At 28.4% G+C, this 16,771-nt stretch overlaps 4 protein-coding genes across 4 annotated transcripts in view; 2 read left to right on the top strand and 2 right to left on the bottom strand.

Moving 5' to 3' along the window:
* The window catches only part of LOC101514105 (uncharacterized), a 6,957-nt gene extending 5,617 nt beyond the window's left edge, over positions 1 to 1,340 (top strand). The window contains exons 13-14 of the mRNA XM_004512987.4: positions 199 to 321; positions 1,161 to 1,340. Of these exons, the coding sequence (XP_004513044.1) occupies positions 199 to 321; positions 1,161 to 1,319 (282 nt within the window). The 3' untranslated portion in view covers positions 1,320 to 1,340. The remainder of the gene's footprint in view (positions 1 to 198; positions 322 to 1,160) is intronic.
* A 436-nt stretch (positions 1,341 to 1,776) lies between these two features.
* LOC101513764 (cytochrome B5-like protein) lies at positions 1,777 to 5,708 on the bottom strand. Its single transcript, XM_004512986.4, has 6 exons — positions 5,553 to 5,708; positions 5,338 to 5,456; positions 4,626 to 4,666; positions 3,249 to 3,326; positions 2,622 to 2,713; positions 1,777 to 2,077 (listed from the first exon to the last, which is right to left on the bottom strand). The coding sequence occupies exons 2-6, from the start codon at positions 5,417 to 5,419 to the stop codon at positions 2,011 to 2,013; spliced, it is 360 nt and encodes a 119-aa protein (XP_004513043.1). The 5' UTR covers positions 5,420 to 5,456; positions 5,553 to 5,708; the 3' UTR covers positions 1,777 to 2,010.
* A 2,115-nt stretch (positions 5,709 to 7,823) lies between these two features.
* Positions 7,824 to 11,397, top strand: LOC101513453 (senescence/dehydration-associated protein At4g35985, chloroplastic-like). Its single transcript, XM_004512985.4, has 5 exons — positions 7,824 to 8,757; positions 9,123 to 9,253; positions 9,890 to 10,056; positions 10,558 to 10,642; positions 11,117 to 11,397. The coding sequence occupies exons 1-5, from the start codon at positions 8,152 to 8,154 to the stop codon at positions 11,277 to 11,279; spliced, it is 1,152 nt and encodes a 383-aa protein (XP_004513042.1). The 5' UTR covers positions 7,824 to 8,151; the 3' UTR covers positions 11,280 to 11,397.
* A 328-nt stretch (positions 11,398 to 11,725) lies between these two features.
* Positions 11,726 to 14,631, bottom strand: LOC113788008 (uncharacterized). The gene is made up of 5 exons (XM_027337232.2): positions 14,414 to 14,631; positions 13,805 to 13,959; positions 12,807 to 12,931; positions 12,567 to 12,651; positions 11,726 to 12,062 (listed from the first exon to the last, which is right to left on the bottom strand). Exons 1-5 carry the CDS (start codon positions 14,507 to 14,509, stop codon positions 11,936 to 11,938), a joined length of 588 nt encoding a protein of 195 aa, XP_027193033.1. The 5' UTR covers positions 14,510 to 14,631; the 3' UTR covers positions 11,726 to 11,935.
* Positions 14,632 to 16,771: the final 2,140 nt, after the last annotated feature.

The following is a 16,771-nucleotide window of genomic DNA, read 5'->3' as shown; positions in this document are numbered from 1 at the left end:
TCTTCCGAACAATCTCACAAGTGTTTATGCTAGTAAATAAGTCAATCAAAACAGGTTATTGTTTAATGTTATTATGCATAAATTTGTGTGAATATATGTTGGAAAAAAATTATTGTTTAACATGATGCCAAGATATGAGAATTTCACCTCTTTACTAATTTAGATAAGGTAAGTGATTATTTATCTTTTTTGGAACAGGTTTTCATTGCTATGTTGGTGGATAACTTTCTATATCCTTTATCTGCAATTCGTTCTCATTTCTCTCAATGCATTAATTGGTCTGGTATCATATACCATTTGAAAGATGGAAAAATCAACAAGGTAAGTTGGTCTAGGTTTAGTAAAAATCAAAAGCTACAATTTAAGAAAGAACAAGGATAAACTCTGCATATGTTGAAAACAACTTATAACGATAAACTATTTGGAGAAGTTTAAGAAAATAAGTTGAAAATAACTTATGAACACATGTGAATGCTACGGTGAACTATAGACTAGTGTTTAAAAATCACTCAAAACTCTAACAAGATTGACGATGTCCTTCAGAATGGTCCTCTTGGTCTTTATGACAGAGAAAATGACTCGATTGAAATTAGTTGGATAAAAATAACAAAATACGAACGTGTCTCTCAAAATTTATAACATCGAACCAATACCAATTAAATCATTGTCTCAGGCGTAAAAATAAGGATAAGTGTTGACTTATACTTCCAAAGAGTGTAGTTGATTGTCATTAGAGTTTTGAACAATTTTTAAGCACACTCCGTGATGGTACACTTTAGAATTTGTGAATGAACACATCATAATCTATTTTCAAAACTTTGATAAACATTTGCACAATGAGATAACCAAATTAGCTCTTTCACCCATTTCCTATACTAGTTGTAGTAAGTTAGAGCCAAAAGTTCTAGTAGTATAACCTTCCCTTCTAAATGTGATTATACATATAATATGATTATAAAAGTATTTAGGAGAGAAAGTTTTGAATCATATACTTGTTCAATCCTACTCCCTCCAAAATTAAATATAAAAAAAAATGATAATTGAAAAGTTGATATATCCAGTCTTAACATCAACTTTTCATTTGTCGTTTTTGCTTATATTTCGTTCTATAGTATTCATCAATTAGAATATTTTGTTAATTTATGTCGTAAATTTTTCAGATAGATAGGACTCCAACAACCCAAGATAGCGTTCCAGTTTTCACAGACTTGGGAGGAAAACATTTATATGGAAGGAAAGGGTTTCCTACAAAAGGCTCATTCCTTAGTTCATTGTCCAAAAGTTTCTCACAATGGCGTCAACCAAAGAGATCTGAATAACTATGAAAAATGGCTTCATTTTTTTCAGCATACAAAGTTTGTGATTGATTGATTCTTTAGTTTGGTAGAATCCTAGTTACATATTTTTTTGTTATTAATTTTCTATCATAGTTCTGTAATTCATGTATTATATAATCAATAATCACTAAGTGTACAGAAAGTGGTTAAGTGTACATACAGTTAGTGATTCAAATTCAATTTTTATGATTCCATGTTTCTGTTTCACATAATATTCTCTGATGGATTTTACTTAACGCGTGTTTGGTGTTAAGTTCATGACTTCAATCATGCGTCTAACTCTTTTTCACCGCAAATTGTAGAAACTCCAAAACTAAGCTTCTGCTGCAAGTTGAATTTTCACTGTGATTTGGGTGAACAGAAGCAAACATAGGCTTAAACAATGCATTTTGTAAGTTTCAGCAATTATAAGACAAAACATGCAATTACCTGGATAATCTTATGTTCATAATGAAGCACTTGTTAATGAGAATGGTTTAAGACTTGAGGAAAAAAATCATATACATTGAATTTTTTCTTCTAACTAAACTCTAATGTTCCTTCAAACCGACCAATGCGACTGAGAAACTGCAAACGTACAAATGAATCCAAAATATTTTTAGAGTTCCTTCGAGGCAAACGTACTTTTGGACTAAAACTTAAGTTAGCAACGGAAATCCAAACATAGTACTAGCTATTGCTCCAAGTCTCCAACGTAGAAGTCCTCAATCATGTCAAAGACTCGAGTTGCATGTTGTGGCCTGCAATGTAAAGGTAAAAAGCTATGAAGTATTGACACAGCTACGACACTCGACACTTACACGTAGACACCTATAAGAACTTCAGAAAATGAAAGTGCTTAAATGTTAATTACACGTGTCAGAGTGTTGTGCTGGTATCCGATACCGACACGTGTCGGACACTAGACAAACCTTCGATCTAAATTGCTAGTGCTATATAGGTGAAAGGCGACATTAACAGGTAGGGAAGTTGTTAATAAAGGTAGGGTTATGGACCAAACTGCCAAAACAATTATAGATGGCTAATGCATGTTTGGTTTCACAGTGATTTTGCTAAAGCTATAGAGTGCAGCTTCTACTTGAATCTTTGTTGGCTAAGTCTAAGAAGCTAACCAATAAGAACAATGAGAGCATGCTTAATCCATGTTAATAAGTACCACAAAGGAAGAATGACATATTTTGTTTTGAAAAATGAGACAAGTTTTTCAGTAAGAAACATATATAACACAGGTAAATTTAGAAATGTTTATTCATCAGAGACAAGGTGAAAGTAATGTATGCATACCCAAAAAATCCTTCAGTTGAATCCTCTCCAGCATGTGCTAGAATGGCATCACCACCTGGATGTTCCTCCACATATGAAGTGACATCATATACCTACAGTGAATTGAAACTAAAAAAATGTTAACTCTAAATCAGTTACACCAGTTACAAGGTGAATGCTACAGTTGATCACCTTCATAAGTGGTCCACTGGGGATCAATGCTTAAAAGTCATCCTAAATTCTAATGAAGATCGACGACGCTCCTCGAAATGATCCTCTTGGTCTTTACAATTGAGACAATGACACGGTTGAAGTCGGTTTGATAAAAATAAAGGAAAAACGAATGCGTCGCTCAAAACTCAACATGTCTGACCGACACCAATTAGGTCGCCATTTCAAGCGTAAAGATCGAGAGAACTGCTAAATTATACTTCAAGGAGTGTCGTCAATCGTTGTTAGAGTTTCAAATACTTTTTAAGCCCGGTTCATGGTGCACCACCTATGAAGGTAGTGCACCTTAGAATTTGACTAAGTCACAAAGGTAAAAGTGGAAAATCATAGCATTAGCAAATAAAGTTTGATATGGAAATACTATTTAGTTTTAAACTAAAGGAATAACACATTCAAAAGGTGCATAAAAGTTCATACCTTGTTCTTGATGATTATCCAGCAATCTGTTCTCTTGTTATGCAATGAGACATCAGTTTTACTATAGGATTTTGATGTCTGCAAGAAAAATACAGTATACAAAACATGATAGCAATTAGATCAAAAAAAATTATAGCATGACTAAAAAGCTCACAAAATCAAGGTTTAGACACCTTTCCCTATGTAAAATTACTTTTAGGCAAAAGCTCACAGATATTTACTTATAGTCCAATCAACTATTTCACCAATGCTTTGTCTGAAGTGAAGCTTAAGGTAAGTGTATTTTCATGTTACCAAACTATCATTAGGCTCATATAATACTAGAAAAAAGAGTGATATGCTAAAGTGTGTAAGCTGAAAAAGATGGTGGTTCCACTCGATAAGCGAGGTTCTGCAGAATAGCCACTGCCTCAAAGTTACTTCCTCCTATAATCCCTAAATTTAAAAATGCTAAAACTCTAAAGTGCTATTAAGCATGGATAGTGACACAGACATCAGACACAACATTGACATTGACACGTCGACACTAGTAATAATTTGAAAAAATGCGGTAATTGAATATAATCAGTGTCGGACACCGGAACATGCCTTCAATAAGAAGTATTGGTGATATGGAGCTAAAGCCTAATCCTCAGTCATTCAATTGCATCATTATGATAAAGCTGATTTAAGGGCCTCCTATAAGTCATGCCTTTGCTTTTAAATTGTGCACAGAACTCAAACATGAAACAAGTCTGAAAAATATCAAACCATGTCATTAAGGAGAATGCTACCATACCAAGATACTCATTAACACCTATTTTTTTAACATGCTCTCTATTGTTGGGGCTAAAATCTCATGTTGGCCTCTAGAAAGCACAAATATAACATGTGATGCACGTTCAATACAATCCATACGACAAATTTTAAGAATTTTAGAATCCAACACAACTGTAATACAATAAATAAAGTGTAAATCACTAATTTAGTCCCTAAAATTGGAGAGATCCGTGAATTTAGTTCTTGAAAACAATGAAATTTCAAAATAATCTCTGTAAAAATCTTCAGTCACATAAGTCCCTCTTAAACAATTTTATAGACTAAATAGACCAATCCAAAAGGACTAACATGATCAAGGATTTTTAATTTCACAGATGATTTTGGAATTTCAGTAATTTGTGAGACGAAATTGCACGATGCATACTATTTCCAGAACTATATATGTGGTCAACTGATTTAGAAAGAAATTAATACAAAAACACAAATTAGTTAGTTTCACCTAGATCCAAAATATAGTTAAACAAGTTATGCCATTCTATGATCAATGAAATACCAAACCTACCATAAAACAAAATAGACAAAAAAAGTGCTCAACTATGCAATGAATAATAATAATACCTTATCATTGTTTGAGCTAGAACCAGCTTTTACCTTATCCCCTGAGAAAGATGCAAAGAAATCACATCACATAAGCATACCTACATGAGTAGCCAAATATTAAACACACTGAAGAACCAATTTAGTCCCTCACAATTTCAATGTGACTCAATTCAGTCTCCAACAAAATTTAAAACCCAAAATTAGTCATAATAATTTATATCAAGTTCAAATTAGTCCATTTGTTACCCTCCATCAAATTTAACGAAGGAACTAATTTATCCCTCATATGAAATTCTCGGGATCTAATTTGAGTATTAACTTTTGTCAAAACTAAATTGTGAGGGACTAAATTGGGTCTTTAGTGTGTGTTCGGTTATGTAGTGACTAAAATTGATTTCGAATGAATTGATTTAGTCAAAATTAAGCTGAACATAAAGTGATTTATGTTTGATTATATATTTCAGTAAAAGTGAGTTGAAAAATAAATTTCAATATAAAAATCACGTTTGCACCCACAAACTACAAATCATGACTTGAAGTTATCGTCAATTCTAGAAGCAAAATCAATTTTACTCAATATCATTCAAACATATCAAAACCAATTATACAGCTCAAGAATTGATTTTGACTACTCTAAAAGTGGAACCAAACATTCAAAATCTATGAAAAACTTAGCAAAAATCAGATGATCATAATAATAACAATGAGAAGAGTGTTGAAAAAGATGAACCAGATTTGGGGCGTCGTGGGTTGAAAAGAAGAAGAGCAAGGAAGAGACCAAGAAGCAATGCAAGTGCAATTAGCAATACCATAATGGTAAAGTCTCAAACTTTAATACTTTAATTCAATCTGAAACACCAAAAACAACATTAGAAATCAATCATCATATTAATTAATGAAGGATTAATAATATTGATAACAAAAATGAAGTAATGTTTCACTCACTCAGTTATGAATGAAGTAGTAAGAAGAATCCAACAGAACAAACAAAACAACGTTAGAAAAAATGTCACAGTGAGTCACCAATGGTGAATGAATGAAGCGCACACAGATTTTGATTTGAGAGTATTGGGCCGATAAGATACAGATATGAGATATGAAAAGAGAATTGTAGCGTTCACCTCCCATTTTTTGTTAAAGACCATTTTGTCCTTTTTTATTTTGTATAAAACCATAAAAAAAAATTACTATTCAACTTTTTCACCTCTACTTTCGAAAATTACAAAATATTTTTTAATAATCGAAAATTACAAACTTTCGAAATAATAACAGTGAGTTTTTTGATATCTTCGAAACTTTGATTAAATTTGAAACTTTCGAAATGATATTTTTCAGGAACATCTGAAACTTTCGAAACTTTGGAAGTGTACTTTTTCAGAAAGTTTTGAAAGTTTGGATGAATTTGAAACTTTCAAAACACATTTTTTTCGAAAATTTCAAACATCCGAAATAACTTAATTTCGAAAGTTTCAAAAAATTCGAAAGTTTCAAAAGTTTCAATTTTTTTTTTTAAATTATTGATGTATGTTATAATTAAAAAGGAGCAAATTTCTGAAATGCAACTTTTTTGGGGGGTTTTTATAGATAAAACTAGGGGCAAATTGATCTTTTCCATATAAATTGAGGTAAAAGCTAAAAGTGAGGGGTGCATGGTACAATTCTCATATGAAATTCATTTGGGCTCAAATCGGCTTGGTGACTTGGCCTTTTGGCCCAATTAAAGGTTTGCTTAAAGCGGCCCAACCAAAAATAAATTATTATTAAGGGATTAGTTGCATTTCTTATTCCTCTAGCTTAAATTATGTGCAATTTTAGTTTATCATGCCTTTTTAAATTCAATAAAATTAAAAAAAGTGATTGAATTAAAGTTGTTAATAAGGTTCAGTTAAAGATGAATCGTTTGGGGAACTGAACTTGAATCTTAACTGAAAAAATTCTTTGATTAATTCTATTTAACTTCTTTATTGAACTCTTGATTACTAAAGTATATTTTCTGAAGAATCAAAAAACTAAGACAAAATAAATTGATAAGTCTAAATGTCTTTTTAGAATTACGGTGAGTTCGATAAAATCATACTCACAAATGAGATTTTATTAAAATTCATTGTCTATCCAATTATACACTAAAAAGTTTAAAAAATGTTTGTGTTTTATTTAAAAACTTTTCAATGTTGAATAAAGGTTGACATATTTCCCAACCAACAATTGAAACAACGTATTCTTAAAAATAGATCATGAAAAAATAGAATTTTTTTAATATATTTGTGTATATAAAAGAAAGAGCGATGATTAAAATTTAGAAAAAGAAAATATAAATTAAGAGAGACAAAAAGAAAACACTCTACATTTTCCTCCTTAAAGAAACATAATTGGATTTTATAACCACCAACTCTCTAACATTATAACTCTTTAGCATTTTAAGTTTGGGGAAATGATTGTTAAAAATTGATTACATACAAAGGAATTGTCCACGTACATGCATGCACAATCACACCATGCAAAAGGAAAAAAGCAAGGACATATAAATTGATGCTGTATGAATGGTAATTTATGGTTTTTATATTGTTAAGGAGTCGGAGACTATATATAACACTGATACTTCATATTAAAAGTGTCCAATTCGATACAGACATATATTAAATGGTATATAATTTTTTTAATTATTATTGTGTTTGTGTATTATATCAAATGTCTGTGTCTATATTTATACTTCATATAAAATCGAAGAATATATTTTTTTTAAAAGTTACAATGAAATAATGAAACAAAATATCACATCTCTATCCAAAACTATTGTATACGATAATATTGGTTCTCATAAGTATAAGTATAACAAAATGAAATATGATTAGACTTTCATATTTACATTATTCTAAGGTTATTAAACTTATAAAAAAACTTAAAAAACAGTGGTGGAGAAAGAATATTAATGCAGGTTATAATAAAGTATTTTCAGTCACACTAGGAGGACAAACTATGATGCTAATTGAGATTGTTCAACAAGCTATCAAATTTCTCTCACACATTCCAATTCCAATTCCAAAATTCCACACAAAGTATCCTTACCTTGATACCATATTAATCACCATTCACAAGAAAAACAGAATAAAGCAAAAAATACTTTTCCTACATTATATAAATCAAACACATAAACATGTCGACACCGTTAATAATTTTTAAAAATAATTAATGAAATGTAATATATATATGTCGGTATCCGCACAAGATTTTAAAAAGATCCGTGATTGAGAAAATGGCTATGACAAAAAAGTATAGGTAGTGGTCGTTACTGTTAATATTTCTCAATTTAACAAAATGAAAGAAAAATCACGAAAAACATTTGTGAGATATTAACGAAACACACTTTCTATCAGAGGTGTTTTAAATAATTGAAAATAATACATGTGTTGGCATAAGATACCGACAATATCAGACACTACTAAGACACGTCTTTGATCAGAAGTACGTCGAGTCTACAACTTTCTCCATTCATATTCCAAGGGGTCCCAAGAAAGAAACACTTTCAAACACATAAAAAACAAAGATGGGTTGTTGCTTCAAAGGCTCAAAAACTCTTCCACCAATGGAAAAAACCATCCCTATAGCTTCATCAAATCTCTCAAAACCAAAAACTCTATCAAGACAACAACAAGTTCTCATACAAATTCCACGATGTAAAGTTTATCTAATGGATGAAGGAGAAGCACATGAACTAACTCAAGGACAATTCATGATCATAAAAATATTTGATGAAAATGTTTCATTAGCAACAATCATCAAAATAGGAAATGATGTTCAATTTCCTCTAACAAAAGATGAACCAGTTGTGAAGGTTGATGAACTTCACTACCTTTTTTCATTGCCTGTGATGAAAGATGGAAATGGTGGTGAACCTCTTAGCTATGGTGTTACTTTTCCACAAGAGTTTTGTGGAAGCATGAATTTGGTTGATAGTTTTCTTAAGGAACACTCTTGTTTTTGTGATTTGAAATTGAGCAAGAAGAAGAATATGAAGAAGAGTGATCTTGATTGGGAAGAGTTTGCTCCTTGTGTTGAAAATTATAATCATTTTCTTGCTAAGGCTATTGCTGGTGGGACTGGTCAGATTGTTAAGGGTATCTTCATGTGTAGTAATGCTTACGCCAACCAGGTTTTGTTTAACCGTTTATCATATATAAGTTTTTATGTATAAACTATTTATGGAACATAAGATCTTTTGATCTGACAAGATTTCTCTATTAAAAGATGAAGTTATGTCGAACTATTTTCATAAGTTATTTTGAAACTTGTGGAAATAAACTGAAAACAACTTTTGTAACTGTTTTTATATAAGATATTCTGGAGAGCTGTGAAAATAATATGAAAACAACTTCTAGATATGTCATAAATTGATTCCATATGTTATGCCAAACAGTCTCACAAGTACTTATGAAAATAAGCTGAAAATAGCTTATGGAAAGTAACCACTTAATCATGAATGATTATGCTTAATGTAAAAGTTGGTTTGAAAATCAGGTCCAAAAAGGAGGGCAAAGTATCCTAAATGGTGATTCAGATAAGACAAATGTTGGCATGGTTAAACAAAGTTTCAACAACAAAACTTCTGCTGCCACAAAGAACAACAGAATGAATGAAAATCTCATACGGTATTCAAAAACTGAACATTATATATATATACTACAATACTAAGTTAACATGTTATTGATTATGTTCTAGAAGTCATGATTATTGTTAAGGATAGTTTTGTTGTTTCCTGAATTTTTTAAGAACATGGAAAACCCACACTAATGAAGATGTGTTTAGTGTGCGACATACGTTAGACATCATAACGACACTGATATATGTGGTTATTCCGTTTGTTATATATTATAAAAAAATAACTTTGATATTCCATAATTTAGAGATTATATTTTAGAAGAGTAAACGTTCTTTAGTCTTTGTCTATCGTATAAAAATAATTTTTTTTTTAAATCAGTTATAAAAAATTATTTTTTAGAAGCTACTAAAAACAACTTCTCAATTTAAAACAATTTTTAGATTCTCTTTTTTTAAAATATCTATAACAAACAAATAAAACTTTCATAAGTGATTAAATTTTAAAAATAAAATGATTTTCTTAAAAAAAATGTAATAAATAAATTCTATATATTTATTTCTATTTTCTTAAATTATTACAATATATCCGTCTATGTATTAATGTTAGTATTGTGTTTAGTATTCGTGCATCTGTTATAAAAAAAACTAACTCTTAGTTAATTTTTCATTGTTTGGAACCTATGTAGTGTGAGAAAGCTTACAAATATGACAGAAAAACTATCAAAATCTTTACTCAATGGTGTTGGAATAGTGAGTGGATCATTGATGGCTCCTGTCCTTAAATCTCAACCAGGACAGGCATTCCTTAGGATGCTTCCAGGAGAGGTTCTCTTGGCTTCCCTTGATGCAGTCAGTAAGTTATAAAGCTTCTCATCTCAATATCTTACAATACATGCGAGTCATATCTCGTTTCGATACAAACTGAACTCAATCAAATACGAATATTAAGTGTGTAACTATTTTGAACATGAGTGTCATATTGAGTTCTGATTCATTACGGTGAATCCCGATTCACTATAATGAGTCTTGCTTCATTTTGATGAATTACTGCATCCAAATTTGAATTGTGGAGTGAATTTGATGAAATTAAAATGACACTGTGATTTTGTTGAAGTTCTAAAGTGTTGCGTCTGGTAAGATCACATGGCTTATTGTAACATGCGTTTGTTGTATATGATATATCATCATATAATTTTGTTGTCACTTATTTTTACTTAAAAATATTACATTTTCTTAATAATATATTATATGATAATAAAAAAAGAAAAGAAGTCTTCTAATCCACGATTTGAATCCCGATTTGATAATCCTGACAACGTTAACTTGATTACTATATTTGCTTTTAATGCCACAGATAAGGTTTTTGAAGCAGCAGAAGCTGCTGAAAAACAAACTCTTTCTGCCACTTCCCAAGCTGCAACAAGAATGGTTTCTAACAGGTAAAAACAATTTCATTACAATCTTTATAGTCTTTCAATTTTAATTCTAACAAACTAACAAACTTGCTTACAATCTTTTAAATTGATTCAATTTAAGGGATCGTTTACTTTGTGAAAACATTTTTTGTTTTCATTTCTTAAAATTTGTGTTAATTTAAAATCCACGAAAATGTTTAAAAAAAATTGTTTTTGTTATTTTTAAAAATACATCGTGATTAACTAATATTTCCTTTTATCTATATGAAAATGATTTACTTCACGAACTTTTCCCTCGAGATAAAATAAACAAGATTTTAAAAAATGATATCAAAAAATATTTTTACAAAGTAAACATTACCTTAAATTTGACGATTTTTATTTTACTAATGTAACATTCAATCATGTTAATTTTATCGACCAAATGAATAAAAGAGAATCAAAATAATAAAATTGATATTACATAAGAAATTAGAAGAGTGTGTTATGTTTATATAGGTTTGGGGAAGAAGCAGGGGAAGCTACAGAGCATGTATTTGCAACTGCAGGACATGCTGCTAATACTGCTTGGAATGTTTCTAAGATAAGAAAGGCCATTAATCCAGCAACTTCTGCAGCTACACTCAGAAATTCTGCCAAATATAGTAATAGTAAATATTAATTAATATGCAATCATGTTGCTTTCTATTTAAGGCATCAATTATAAGTACTGTTGTGTTGTTTGTGAGTGAAAATACAATATTTGCAATACTAATTAGTAATATTGACTATACTAACAATTAGATGTTAATCATCTTCATAATAATTACATAGTAAAATATAATTGATCAGACAGTGATACATACAATAGAGTTTAATTTTTATATACTGTTACTCAATGAGTCATAGTAATCATAAAAATGTTAACTTTGATTATAACTACTTCAAATTATAATCATTCAAATAGTTGGATATAATGTAATGACGGTATAAAATACGGTATAAAATATTTTATATTGACAATACATGAAAACATAAGAATAATGTGTAGTCAATGATAAGGATGTTATTTGTGACAATTCAAGAGAGTTAAAAGTGAAGAGTCGGTGAACCGATTTGAAAGAGGATTTCAAATTTATATTCATTAATTAAGTCGAAAAAAACTTGCATAATTTTTTCGAGACAAATGTTAGTGAAGAACCCTAAACCTCCTCATTAGGTGTTCCAACCAACCCAAACTATGATGCTTAAGTACAACAAAATTAGAGACAAGTACATAAACTATCACAAACCTTTCCTAAACAAATCAAAATGTCTTTATAGCAAGTTATGGTCTATTTAGATTCTACTTTTCATAGGTGGATTGATGATCTTCCATATCTTGAAGAAATTCCAAGCGATGCTAAGAGTGTGTCCTGTAGTTGCAAACACATGCTCAATAGCTTCTCCTACTTCTTCCCCTAACCTATATAGAAACAAAACACAATCTTATAATATAAATTTTGATATATATATATATATATATATATACACTATTTTGCTTATGCAATATATCTTTTTCATATTGTTCACTCCTTTTATGATTTTTGGTTGATATAGAAATAACATGGTAGAATATGAAAAACAAAAAATACATGATTTAATTATAGAATTTGGACAATTTTACCTACGTCTAATGTTATAGAGCACGTCGTAGTGATTTGCTATTATTTAAGTTTTAAGTTACATTTTACAATTTGTGATTAAATAATATAACTCATTTTACAAAATTACTCTTAGATTGTACTTATCAATTACAACGATATATCTACTTATCATTGAACAATGAGTAAGTAAATAAAGTATACGTTAGAAAGATATAAATGAAGGGTAAAGTAGATTATAATTTAACACATAAATTGCTAGTGTGGTCCAACTATTAATTTTGTTTATATTGCTAAAAAGCAAAATATGATATAGTAATTTTTACCATTTAGAAACCATTTTGGTTGCAGCTTGGGAGATAGCAAAAAGGACTTGTTTTCCAGCAGATTCTGCTTTTTCAAAACCCCTATCTGTGACATTAAAATAGTAGTAGTAATCAACTTCATGCTTCAGCTATATAGTGTATGCTGCTATATAATTGATTAAAATTGGTATGTAAATTATTTAAAGCATGATATAAATCATTCATCAATGAACATTATTTATAAAATTGTTTGTTATTTACCTAGTGCATCAATAGAAGCCAACACCACATCTACTGTAAACTTCACTAGTAATCTAATCCTTCCTCTAACACCATCAAACAATGATTGTGATAATTTTTGTGCCTCATTTGACAAATCTCTCACACTATATTCCAAACATGAACAATAATTAGAGACTTATAGAAACTAATGAGTTTTAGAATACAATCAATCACATGTTAGGTTGAGTATTGTAGTATATGCTATGAATAGACACAAACACCATGTGTGGCAAGTGTCACATGGAGGCTGTCTTCATATTTTTGAAGATCTAATTTACATAAAAAAAATATAATTTTAATAATTATAAAATATTTTAAAATATTATATTTTTACTAAATGAAATACTAAAAACTTAAATTAATTTATTTAAATTTATCAAAATAAATAAATTATAAATAATATTTAAATACAATTACAAATTAATACTAACTTTCTAGTTATTTAAAAAGAATCATCCTTCTAATACTTACCAATTTTTTGAAGCAAATCCATATAATCACATTTCAAAAGAAAATAATGACATTTTTAATCACATTTCAATTTTTTGAAGATACTATCAAATAACATATCAAAAGAAAAATCATATAACAACATTTTTAATCATTTTATTTTGGTAAAAAACAAACTTGTTAATCATAAATGGCGTCCAATAACATTTTTATTTTGTGTACCTATTCACCAACTAAAAGCTCTTCTCGAATTCAATGAAATTTGATGCAATGAATCATTTACTCTATAAAGAATTAAATTGTATTAAACTTGAGTGTTTATTTAATTCTATAAAAAATTTAATCAATATGTTACAACTATTATAAGTAAAAAGTAAAATTTGATGTTCTAATAATTTTTAGGTCCTATACAATGACTCAGGTTGCAAAGAACAATTATGGACCTGATCACATGAAACATGAATACACATCTAACTATAAAAATATATGTGATTGATAGATATTTGATTGTGTAAAGTTTTAAATACCATTTGAGGTATTCATTAATCTTGTTCATCATGGTGGCACCATTAGTCTTTTTGCTCACACTTTCTTTGACAATATCTTCTTTTTTTCCTTTGGCCATGACTTCATTTTTCTTACCTGAAACACTTTTTATGATAGTTTGCCATCCTTTTTTGAACTGATTTTCAAAACAAGATTTAGATGAAAAGCATCATAATTAATGATTTAGTAAAGAGTATATGTTCATATTAGTATCATATAAACCAAGGTTTATCTTTTAGTTAAAAAAGAACAAACTCATTTCAAAAGCTAGTTTTAGTAAAATAATTTCTCAAATATAAATTTTATGTCGAAAAAAAATTACATTTCTTAAACAAGAATCATATACTTTTCTTAAAAAAAAAAAAATCATATACTTCTTGATGAGAATAAAGAGCCCAAGCCCATAAAAAGGTCACATAACAAATTCATAATTTCTTATGTGGGTCACATCACAAGTCTCATTGACATAAACATTATATCAATGTTTTAGTCACAATTTATCACAAAATGGATTTTTTTTTATAACTTCAAAGAAATTACTTGTGCAAATTTGAAAAAAAAAAATTATTGTTGGTTTAAGAATTACTTACTATAGATGGAAGTACCCTTTTGAATCTGACTAGTCCCTCCTTCAATTTCCTTTTGCAAAAAATAATTGCTTCCTTGAATTTGTATAAGAACTTCATTTTTGAGACTTAAAGTTGGTATTCTGAATCGAAATCTAGAGTCTACAATAATTTTCTTTTTGATTTTTTTTTACTAATCTACAATAATTTTCTAGGCACTTGTTTTTAAACCCAAACTTTAACTAACTATAGTTATAGTTTCAACTTTCAAAACATAACATCTTTTTATGTTCCTTTAATACTAATGATCAAAACATAACATCTTTTTATGTTCCTTTAATACTAATGATCATGATCATTTAAATCTTATATTTTCAAGATATAAGTTCAAAGCTCGATGAATATGAATAGCACTTATTGCAAAGCAAATATAGAACTAGAAGTTTCCAACAATGCTCGTAATAGCCTAATGAATAGTGTATATTTTAATAATACTTATTCCATCTTAAAATAATTGATACATTTGTAAGAAAAAATTTAATATAAAATAATTTTTCATTTCAATTTTTAATATAGTTTTTTTTTAATTGTACAATTTAATTAATATTATTTGTATTATTTTTAATATAATATTTTTACTATATATTTATGACATTGATAATATATTAATACATAACACAAATAATTTAGTAAAAATATTATTATTTTTCTATTTTATTTATACATTTTTCTTACTTAATGTGAAATCATAAAATAATTCAATTGTATTGAAACAAAAAGAGTACTAATCATAGAGATCAGAGACTTCGAATTAGTTGAATATATAAATGACAATTATTCTTAACTCTTAAAATTCTTAAATGCGTGTGTGATGACAAAAGATAAACTATCTCTATTCTACTAGTGATATAACAAAAAGAAACGTATTTTCAATGTGACAAATACACTTATATAGTGGTAAGAGATCTCGTTTCTCCTTGTGGTATATGGATTCACTAACTTATCCATTATTGTAACTTTGTAAGTACTAATAAAAAACTTTCCACGTTCACCCAATATTTATGATCACATAATTGAGACTAACAATAATATATATCAATATTTTGACATCAAATTAATATGGTTATTTACGAAATAAAACTCACTATACTAGTCCACATTGAAATAATCCAACATAGCATTTGTTCTTGGCTCTGTTGTTTATAGCGGTAAGAGTAAACTAAATTGAGTTAGATTTTACAAAGGTACTCGAGATTGGCCTATAAAAAATATAAGTTCATTGATAAGAAATTGACTCACCTTTCAACGGTGATGATCTCTTTATGAGTGATTTACAAATATATCTATTATCGTTCTTTGAGTCTTGAGATATACCTTGACTCTAACTTTAATGAACCACTGAAACTTAACTCATCTAACTTTCTTTTATAAAACAGAATATTGAGAAAGTTTTCATCTCACTGTATCTTAAGAATCCTCCAAAAACTTGAAAATACTCCTACTTGAAAACATTTTTTTTTTAAATTGACCGATCTAATAGTATAATTGATTCATACAATCAGTCATTTTAGATATTTTCATGATTTTTAACTAATGGATCGATTCTTCTAGTAGTGTAACAATCCTGAAACTTTTTAAAGTAATCAATCTTTCAATTGAAATCGATCTGGAATAGTTATTCTAGTAGTGTAAATTTTAACATTTTATATTTCCAAATAAAAACTAAATTATAATTTTATACTTGATTGATATTTATGTCTTCTATAAATATACTTTCAAATAAAAAGTAAATTAAAATTTTAATAAAAAAACTAAAATAAAATTATTTTCCTAAATATAAAAATAAAATAAAGTGATTATTTTAATCAAATAATGGAACTTGAGTGTTTAATAAACTTCAATTAAGAATAAATTATTTAAAAAAACCCAATTAAGAACTTCAATTAATATTTTATTTAACTTCTAGTCGAACTCTAAATTATCAAGTCATTTTCTTTTAAAAATCAAAAAGTTAAATAATAAAAACAAAGTGATTATTTAACAGCAACTTTATTTTCTTTGATAGCTTTAATTTATTTATTAATAGCTTTAATTTATTTATTAAAATGATCTTGTTTGCTATTGTCTGTCCTAAAATGGAAAGTTACTCCTATGAAGTAGTAGAGTAGCAACTAGACATAGTGTGAAGTGTGAACACTCTTGCTTTCATGCTGTTTACCTGCTCCACTCCCTTCAATTTATAAATTTAATAATTGTTTAAAATGATGATGCTCTATAATTAACCATTTATAAAAAAAGTTGAAAGCTAACCATTTTTCAAAGTTGTTTTTAATTGATTTATGACGATGCTTTAAATAATTAAATAGTAAGCTACATGCAATC

The sequence above is a fragment of the Cicer arietinum genome, chromosome 8 (genome assembly GCF_000331145.2).
Source record: "Cicer arietinum cultivar CDC Frontier isolate Library 1 chromosome 8, Cicar.CDCFrontier_v2.0, whole genome shotgun sequence".
In the NCBI taxonomy this organism is placed as follows: Eukaryota; Viridiplantae; Streptophyta; class Magnoliopsida; order Fabales; family Fabaceae; genus Cicer; species Cicer arietinum.
Note: the sequence above shows the minus strand (reverse complement) of the source record. Positions and strands in the feature narration are given on the sequence as shown.